Source organism: Bufo gargarizans, chromosome 5, assembly GCF_014858855.1.
Source record: "Bufo gargarizans isolate SCDJY-AF-19 chromosome 5, ASM1485885v1, whole genome shotgun sequence".
Lineage (NCBI taxonomy): Eukaryota > Metazoa > Chordata > Amphibia > Anura > Bufonidae > Bufo > Bufo gargarizans.
In genome coordinates, this window is record NC_058084.1 from 173,998,021 (window position 1) to 174,007,627 (window position 9,607).

General features: G+C 44.3%; 1 protein-coding gene across 1 annotated transcript; it reads right to left on the reverse strand.

Annotated features, from left to right (window-relative positions):
• Window positions 1-579: 579 nt before the first annotated feature.
• LOC122938961 (M-phase specific PLK1 interacting protein) lies at window positions 580-7,605 on the reverse strand. The gene is made up of 2 exons (XM_044294852.1): window positions 7,150-7,605; window positions 580-1,912 (listed from the first exon to the last, which is right to left on the reverse strand). The coding sequence occupies exons 1-2, from the start codon at window positions 7,528-7,530 to the stop codon at window positions 1,709-1,711; spliced, it is 585 nt and encodes a 194-aa protein (XP_044150787.1). The 5' UTR covers window positions 7,531-7,605; the 3' UTR covers window positions 580-1,708.
• Window positions 7,606-9,607: the final 2,002 nt, after the last annotated feature.

The following is a 9,607-nucleotide window of genomic DNA, read 5'->3' on the forward strand; positions in this document are numbered from 1 at the left end:
GTTCCTGTAGATGTGACATAGAAGTCCAGATAGGACAACCTCTTTAACTGAGCCCAAATAATTTACACTAAAGTTCATAAAAGATTTAAAAAATAATAATTGTTCATCGGATGAAATTTAACAACTGACAATTTAGCCAACAGATGACAGACTACCATCAGAAGTCTGCAGGTTTTCAATTTTTTTTCTGCAAACAATTCTTCTGTGAAAGAAAGTACCCAAAAAGAGCGTCGTCCTTTAGCCAGTGTAACTGAACATGTACGGCCAGCTTGAATGCCTAGAACGGGCCTAAAATGAGTATCTGCAAAAACGATCCTTGTGTACAGCCACTTTAAAGGCTGTTATCCAACATTTTGTAACTGATCAGACACCTGCTGATTAGCTGGTTGAGAAGGCACCAGCACTCTTGTGAGCACAGTGGCCTTCTCGCTGCTTACCCTTCACTTAAAGGGGGGCCATGTGACCAACGGCCAAGGCTAAGCAGCAAGAAGGCTGCTTCGCTCACAGGAGTGCTGGGGCTTTCTCAAGTAGCTGATCTATAGGGGTCCCAGATCAGATGCTGATCTATCCAGAGCATAGGTAAGGTCCAAAAAACAGATAAGGTCATCATACTTTATTGGACAAACACTGGAAAAATATATATCTGGAAAATGTATGTGGATATTTAAACAAAAAAAAAAAAAAAAACACTAAATGGTTTACAAGTCATCATGCACCACTGCAAATGGACTGTGCCTGTGGTCATTAAAATTGGGGCAAATGTGCAAAAAATAATAATGACCAACATTTAAAGAGACGACACATCCAAAGACAAAATACTTGTCAGACAATTAAAATTATAACCAATTTGTCATTTTCAAAGTAACACATTGTATGTAGAGGAGTTTCCATCTTCACTTCAGATTTAAAAGCTTTCTTTAACATTAAGAAATCAAGGAACAGTTTTGCCTTATAACACACAATTTTCTTATAGTATTTTATAAATTAAAAATGCCAAGAACACAAAATATATACGTAACCATATACATACTCTATCTCAAAGAATACAGGAGCCTCAATTTAACACTCCCTTGTTAACAAGATAGCAAATGTGTACAGCACTGACAGTGTCAATATCGGAGGAACGTGGCTTCTACAATACTATTCTGTACATGACAAGTCCTGCGGTGAGTGTAGACAACCTTCCAAGATGTTTAAAACTAAACCTACGGGGAGGAAAAAAAAAAAAAAAAAAAGGCACCAGGGGACACCATGATGCCACGTGACATGTTCATATACAAAAAACTATCACATCAAAATGGCTTACAAATTGTAAACTTGCAGTATAAACAAAGAATTACAAACCTATTTTGTACGAGATCTCTAAAAATAAAAACCATCGATTGGAAGAAATAGTAAAAAAAACATTAGGCTTTAAAGACAAGCCTAACCCATGCCGCGTCGGAACCAGTCTTGGAATCTGAAACCCAGGTAAAACAGTCACTAGACATACGCTGGTGATAGAACAACTTGTTCTTCGTTGCTGGTGGCCTTTGATTGTTTACCACAGCTCTAGACTTCCACAACGTTTTACGTTGTTATTATCTGATGCCATAAAAAAATAAATCTGCTAAAAGGTTTTAAGTTCAAAAAAAAAAAAGCTGCAACTCTGAGTCCTTGACCAATTGCTATGTTTTAGTCTACCCAGAAAAGCTTTGGATTTTAGGTGTTAGCTAAAATAGCGCCCTTTTTTACCAGTATATGTTGTTTGCTCATTGCTCTTTTGTTGGTCTATGTCAGCTAGGGATAATGGCTTTAGGTTAGCCCAGGGGTCCTCAAGCATTGAAGGTCTGTAATAGTTTTCCACATCATTAGACACTCTTTTCTCTCTGCCATGCGGTGCACCATATGGTGAAGATGTCCTGGGTGAACCCTTCGAAAAAAAATCATCATGTAAAGAAATATTCAATAATCTTTTCCAAGCGCATATGTATTAACTGATATCAAGTTTTAGTTAAAAAAATAAAATAAAAAGTATATTAAAAATAGCAATTGTGCAATGTGGTGTAAAGGTGTATATATAGGTGAGATGTCTACCTTATATTGTAGCGTCTAATCTTACATGAGAGAAGACAGTGAGGTTTATAAATGTACAGAAATGACAATCCGCCCCTTTTCTAACTTCCATGCAACACACAACAGGGAAGCGTTTCCTACAAATAAGGTTAGGGTCCTTTACGTGGACCGGCAATCAGGCGAATTATCGGTGATGACCGCTTGTGGAAAAGGTGCCAGCGGTGGTCCTGTATTTCAGCCGGCACCTAAAATGGTTGCGTCTGTGCAGCAGATTATGCCGTGTAAACAGCAATTTCTCGTCTTCATCGCTGCACGTAAATGCAGCTCTCATCTCCGCGGGCGATCAATTATGAGGGACATTTGGTTCAGTCCCGATAACTGCGTTCCCTACACTGTGCGCTTCATTCTCTGGGCTAGTACAATACGATACCATATTTATATGCTTTTACTGAAAAAATACATTAAAAAAAACTATTTGAAAAAATAAAAAGTTTTTCTTTTTATCACCATATTCTGACCCACTTTTTTTTATAGTTATGTCTACCGAGATGTGTAGGGGCTAAATTTTTGCAGGACGATTTGTAGTTTCTATTTATACCATTTTGGAGTGTGAGTTTTGATCACATTTTATTCAATTATTGACGATAAGTGAAATGATGTAAAAAAAAATGTGATTTTTTTTCATTTCGCCATTCAGGATAAATATTTTTACATTTTAATAATGTTTTGGGATAAGGTGATGCCCACGATCATATTTTTATTTTAATTCTGGGGAAAGTGGGTGACAAGTTTTAATCTTTTTTTTTTAAAACAACTTTTTCAGGCTCCTTCCCCCTGGAGGCTACAATATGAAACATTCAAATTTATTTCAGCTTAGACTGTAGTTTAATAGAACTACAGTCTAAGGCTACTTTCACACTAGCGTTGTTTGAATCCGGCGTTCAAGTCAGTCAACAGAACTGCCCGCCGGATCCGGAAAAACGTGTGAAAACTCATCACAATGAAAAAATGCATTGGAAAAGACGGATCCGCCATTTATGGACTTTAACATTTTTCAGGTTTAACATGCAAGAGCCGGATCCGTTTTGATGGAACACACGGCGCCAGATCCGTAGGTAATGTAAGTCAATGTGGAAAAGGCCGGATCCAGCATTCAGTCAAAGTGTTCCGGATTTTTGGCCGGAGGTAAAAATACAACATGCTACGGTTTTCTGAAAAGCCTGATCAATCAAAAAGATAAAACTGATCAGTTCTTTTCCGGATTTGAGCCCCTAGGACGGAACTCAGCGCCAGAAAAGAAAAACGCCAGTGTGAAAGTAGCCTAAGCTTTATCTGCGGTTATCCTATTGAGGCCTGACACCTGCAGGTCTCTACAGGAACTGCAGCTCTGATACACAATTTCTTTAGAGAAGGATCTGCTCCCGATTGCCACGTGGGGGGAGTTGGTTCTTACCCAGAAGGGTGTGATTCTGGTTTTTCGGCATTTAGATGCAGTCGTAACACTTGACCACGGCATCTAAAGTGTTAAATGCACACGATTGGCATTATTGCCGGTTTAAGACTTGGCCCGTTGTTTGAAACAGAAAAGACTTGCAGGCTATGGCACCTGCTTGCAGGCACCTTATTTAAACCATCTTCTTCTATGATACCTGTATGGCACCAGTACTCAGAGTTAAATGTCCTATTTTGTTACAGATACACCACAACAATTTTAACCCTTTAAGAACTCTGGCAATTCTCTTTTTCTTCCCCGCCAAGAGGCATATTTTTTTTTTACTTTTCTGTTCACATATGACTGTGTTTTTTGCAGAACGAGTTGTATTTTGTAATGCAGACATTTCTTTTATCCTGAGTTGGAAAACATGAAAAAAATTTGGTAAAAAAAAATAAAAAAAATCCGCCCCATGGTTGTTTTTACGGCCTTCACAAAAAATTTTTTTAAAAAATGACGTTCTTCGATTGTGGTACCAATTTACAGTATATATGACTTTTTGAAAAGGTGCGGGTGCGTTGCGAGTGCAAAACATTGTAATGCGTTTTGCACGTGCATGAGAAAAATCGGCATGTTTTGTACCCAAACCCAGAAGAGAAGTCGGGCTGCACGAGCAAGTGGATTAAGGTTAGTTAAATTATTTATTTTTAACCCCTCCAGCGCTATTTTACTATGTATTCTGCATTAAGAATGCTATTATTGTCCCTTATAACCATGTTATAAGGGGAAATAATGATTGGGTCCCCATCCCGATCGTCTACTAGCAACCGTGCGTGAAAATCGCACCGCATCCGCACTTGCTTGCAGATGCTTGCGATTTTCACACAGCCCCATTCACATATGGGGCCTGCGTGTGATAATGCACAATATAGAGCATGCTGTGATTTTCACGCAACGCATAAGTGATGCGTGAAAATCACCACTCATGTGCATAGCCCCATAGAAATTGATGGGTCCGGATTCCGTGCGGGTGCAATCATTTCACCTAACGCATTGCACCCGCGTGGAAAACTCGCCTGTGTGAAAGAGGCCTTATTGTCTTTGTCCAATGTCTATCGGTGGCCCCAGTGTGGAGAAAACAAGCATTTTAATTTATACCAATTCAGCCCAGGGTGCAACAAGGGTGGTACCGTTGCAACCAAGGCTCCAATCAATTTCCCTGCTGGCTGCGCCTCCACCACTGACATCAGGCTCTGTACATGGATGAGTGCCCAGTCATTTCCACCCCTCTTCACTGGTGGAGGCGTGGCCAACAATCAAGAGGAGTGGAGCCTTGGGTTTATTAGCCTAAAATAAAAAATCATCTCCAGGTATGTGGTGACAGATTATCTTTAGGCTGTTTGGACCTTTTCAGATGTAACAATGCCAATTATGTTTATTTTGCATAGAAAATGGGGGTGAATTTTTACCATTTCTGCAGAATCAGGAGGCAGCGGTCAGTGACAGCATTGATCGCCACAGAGAAGGTAGGGATGATTTTTCATCGCACCCATCTTCCCCATCATTCTCAATGACTTCATTGTATAGGGATCAGGAAGTTGCAATGCCGCTTCCTGCTCTGGCCCCAGGGGTCATGTGATCGCTGGAAGTCTGTGACCTTCTGGGCCTTATCAAACCCAGATCAGCCCAAGTTAGAGGAGAAACTAGCAATATAAAAAAAAAAAAAAAAGTGTAAAGTTCAATCTATCCCAAAGGACTTGTAACCCTAACCTCATCGAGGGCACAAATAAAAACTGCCACTGCATGCCGCTCTGCAGCTTGTAGCCCTGCCCTTGGCCTCCATAGCTCATACATCAAAACAACCGCTATGGTAAGGGGACATAAATTACAAAAATAAAGCCCCATTTAAGAAGAAAGGCAAAAAAATTATTCACAACCAAAAGAGGGGGAAAAAAAAGTTACTGCTCTTAAAGATGCACATACCAATAAGATATGGTTAAAGGATTATGTTCCTAGTGAGTCCCGTCGATAAGCCCCAATTGCTCATGTGTAGCCCTCATCTCTGAACTCCTGACAATTCATACATACTTATTTAAGCTAAATTCTTAGTGGTTTGGTAAGATTTTAACTACGTGTTTCGTGAGCAGTCAGGAATTTAGAGATATGGGCTACACATGCACTGTCACAATGGGGGTCAGTGTAAGGCTGTTTCAGACGAGTGTATGCAGTCCAGAAATCACTTCATGTGTGATCCTCGGTACTGGACACTGCTCGTCTTGCAGGAGCGCACGGCATTGTACTGATTTATAATGCCGTGTCTCTCTGCATGGCCTTACTGATCATGACATAAAGCTGTCAGTATGATTCTGTAACAGTATGGTCATGCAGAGACACACAGCATTATAAATCAGTACAATGCTGTGCGCCCCAGTGTCCAGTACAGAGGATCACGCTCACACACGGAGTGTGATTTCCGGTCTGCACACGCTCGTCTGAAAGTCTGAAAACAGACTGAAATCAGACTGAAATTTAACCCTGTAGGACAAAATCTGCAGAAAATTTTGAATAAAGGCCAATTGGAAAAAAAAAAAAAAAAAAAGGATTTCAGCACAAAATAAGTAAAATGCAATAAATAAAAAAAAGGGGGGGGGTTCATAAGGCTTTAAAGGGGCTGGCTCATCTGGGACATTTATGGTATATCGCTTGGAAATGCCATCAATATTAGACAGGAGCAGATCCCACCTCCGGGAAAAGCTCATATTTAGAGAGCTGGGCCACTGAAGTGAACCACGCAGTGCATGCACAGTTTGCTGTCCATTCAGCACTACGGGACTTCCAAAAATAGCTGAGTAAGCGCATTCAGTCCCTTAGCAGTGAATGAATAGTGAACTGTGAAAGTGCGGCCTCCGCTCACCACTATGTGACTGCCAGTAACTGTGACCACACATGTGTAGCTTCTCTCTCTCTTCTATTCGGGGTTCCATTCAGGAGATAGGAGCGGGGTCTCATGACACTAGCGACATGCCATTGATGTCCCAGGTGGGAATACCTCTTTAAAGTGGTTGGTCAGCTTCCTATATCGATTACCTATCCTTAGGTCCGACTCCTGGCACCCCGCCGATCAACTGTTTAAAGAAAACGCAGTGCTCACATGAGCACTGCCTTCTCTTCACCGGTTACCTGCTCGCAGTGCTGAGGAGATGTAATTACAGCAATGGGACGGAGCAGGCAGATGTCAACAGCGAGCAGGACGCACTCCGAACAGCTGATCAGCGGCGGGAAGCTGGGATTCAAACCCCCACCATTCTGATATTAATGGCCTATCCTGAGGTTAGGTCATCGGTACAGGTAATCTGCCAACCCCTAAGCGTCTCATGAAAGGGGGACCAAGTAACTTCTGGTTGCACCAAAGCCTAGCGGGCAGAAGGCACCCTAGGGGGTACCAGGTCGGACATCTGGAAAAGGCCTGTCCTGTAGAAAGAATTCATTTTTAGTAAAGTCCCACACAGGCTGGTCAAAGCACGGAGCCGAATTACACCCTCTAGTATTTCTATGTATACAGACTAAGCCTATGACACCCTTCCAGGCTGCTGGTGTGCGCCACCTAGAGGCCGCCGTGAGACACGACATGCTTATGCTGCTGCAGCTTCTCTCCCTATTACCTGGTAGTTCATGGGCTGCCGGGGAGAAGAGTAGCCGCGGCCGTGATGCTGCTGGTAATGCTGCACGCTTCCTCCAGGAGACTTGCTGTAAGGAGACGAATTATAGCGAGGGCTGGGCCGCCGAGGCGGAGTGTTACCTGGGGAATGGCCGCCGGGCCTGCCCCCGTAAGGACTCTGAGAGGGCGACGAGTGCCCGCTGCCGTACGGCCTGTGTCCGTAGGTGGGTGTGTGGGGAGAGCCATACCCCCAGGCCGGCAGCGGTGGAGGAAGCATGGGGCCCCCGGGACCTGGGTACGGCGGTGGGCTTCGGAAGGACCCCGGGCTCCCTTCACCGCCGCCTGCTCCGGAAGGGTTCGGAGACCTAAAACTCTGCCTGTACATCGTTAAAAACAACCGCCCGCGGTCAAATGTAGCGCGACTTCCAGGATGGCAGTACAGCGTCCTCACTCACACGCAGCGTACCTACGAGAGCAGGAACTTCCGGCCTGTGTGCAACGCCCGTCTTTCCGGCCTCCCCTGGAGAGAAAGGTTCCGGGATACTGAGTGGCTTCTCTCATTGACGTCACTCCCGGAATGTTAGCAGAATCCACCAATAAAATGGTTCCTTGTTGTCCAGCCATAGTCCTCATTTACTATCACAATTAGTGAGCTTTGGATGCTTCATCTGAAGTTGCTTCCTTCAAAACTTTGGATTAATACTGTACCGAGGTCACAGAGCGACCTCACGCTGTGCGCAGCCCTGCACAGCCGACAGCCGAGGACCAGGAAGTGGTGAGAACAGAGCGTTCACCACTTTCTGGTCCTTCGGTACTAATTGGAAGCGCTCATTAGTATTCACCTGGGGGAATCAGCAGGGGGGCACCCGGGTGGCCCCTCGCCCCCTCTAGCGACGCCACTACCTAATTCCAACCAGTCCCCTAAATGCCCCCAAATAGTAATTATTCCACCTTTTCTGCCTCCTCACACTAATTATACCAGATATGTGCCCCCTCACAGTAATATGCTGAGTACAGTGCCCCATTCACAGGCAGGATTATGGGGGTAAACTGCAAAGGGATTATTAGGGTGCACTGGTGGGGATTATGGCAGTGTAATGTGTGTGTGTGGGGGGGGGGGGGGGTTGTTTACTCAGGTCCTTGAACTGTTGTATTATTTGATCAGGGACTATAATTGACAGGGATGTTTTCTATACATTTATTACACCCCAGAATATTTCAGGGGGTCACTAAAGCAGGGTACATACTTCTAGGGGGCGGGCGCCACACGGAACACTAGAGCGTGGAAGCCGGCAGGGAGCAGAGGCCGCCACCAGCAGCAGCAGAATACACGGAGCTCCCGGCAGGCCCTGCCCTCGGCCCTGACCGCTACCCAGACCTGCAGTGTGGAGCGCCAGCAGCGGGTAGGAATGATGAAGTAGAGAGCCGACAGCTGGCTCTCTGCTTCATCATCAGAGGACATACCTTCCCCGTACCAGGACAGCGGGACAGCCACTGAAATCCGGGACTGTCCTGCTGGATTCTGGACAGTTAGGAGGTATGGATTTATAATGCTGTGTGCCTCTGTATGACCTTACTTCTACAGAATTATACTGACAGCATTATTGTCACGCTTTGGTGTGGGAGGGAAACACCACACCAAGCATAGGAGGGAAGGGGGGAACAAGCAATCAGGCCTGAGAACTAGGGAAGAAAAATGGACACCTAGTGAAAACACTAACCAAAATCCTGACTGACTACCAGTATGAACAGACCTCAAAGGTAGGTGAGTTCATACGCAGGAATACCTAGCGTATACCCTATAGGACCCTGGTACTAATGGCAAGGACGAGACTATGTGTTCCTCCAAAAGGAAGGACAAACAGGAGTCTCATTCAGGCCTAATACAAAAAATAGGGAAATGCAACAAACAGAACCCATACAAAAGGGAAAGGAAAAACTTAACTTCAAAGGAGCAATGGAAGCACCAGGAACTCAACCGAGATCCAACCACAATCTGTCCAAACAGAAGCTATAAACTGCACCGCATTGTGGGATAACCAACTATAAATTCAGAAGGTTAAATTACCCTAATAGCCACACCTGGGGAAAGAAGGTGTGGCAAGCACCAGAAACAACACAGACGTCATTTGATCCAAACGGAAAACATGTCAGATCAAACCATGTGTTGCCAGTCTTACTGATCTCCTGCCATCTGTCGTGGGAATGTCCATGACAGTACCCCCCCTTCTACGGGTGACCTCCTTATCCAGGATGAGACCTGTGAAAAGCTTCAGATGCCGCTACCTACATCCTCTCCTCTAGTCCATAACCCTTCCAGTGAACAAGATACTGAAGAGATCTACGGAGAACTTGAGAGTCAGTTATCTTGGCGATCTGAAATTCCAAACTACCGTCCACAATGACAGGAGGGGGTGGCAAGGAAGACTCCTCCAAAGATTCAACATATCTCTTCAACAAAG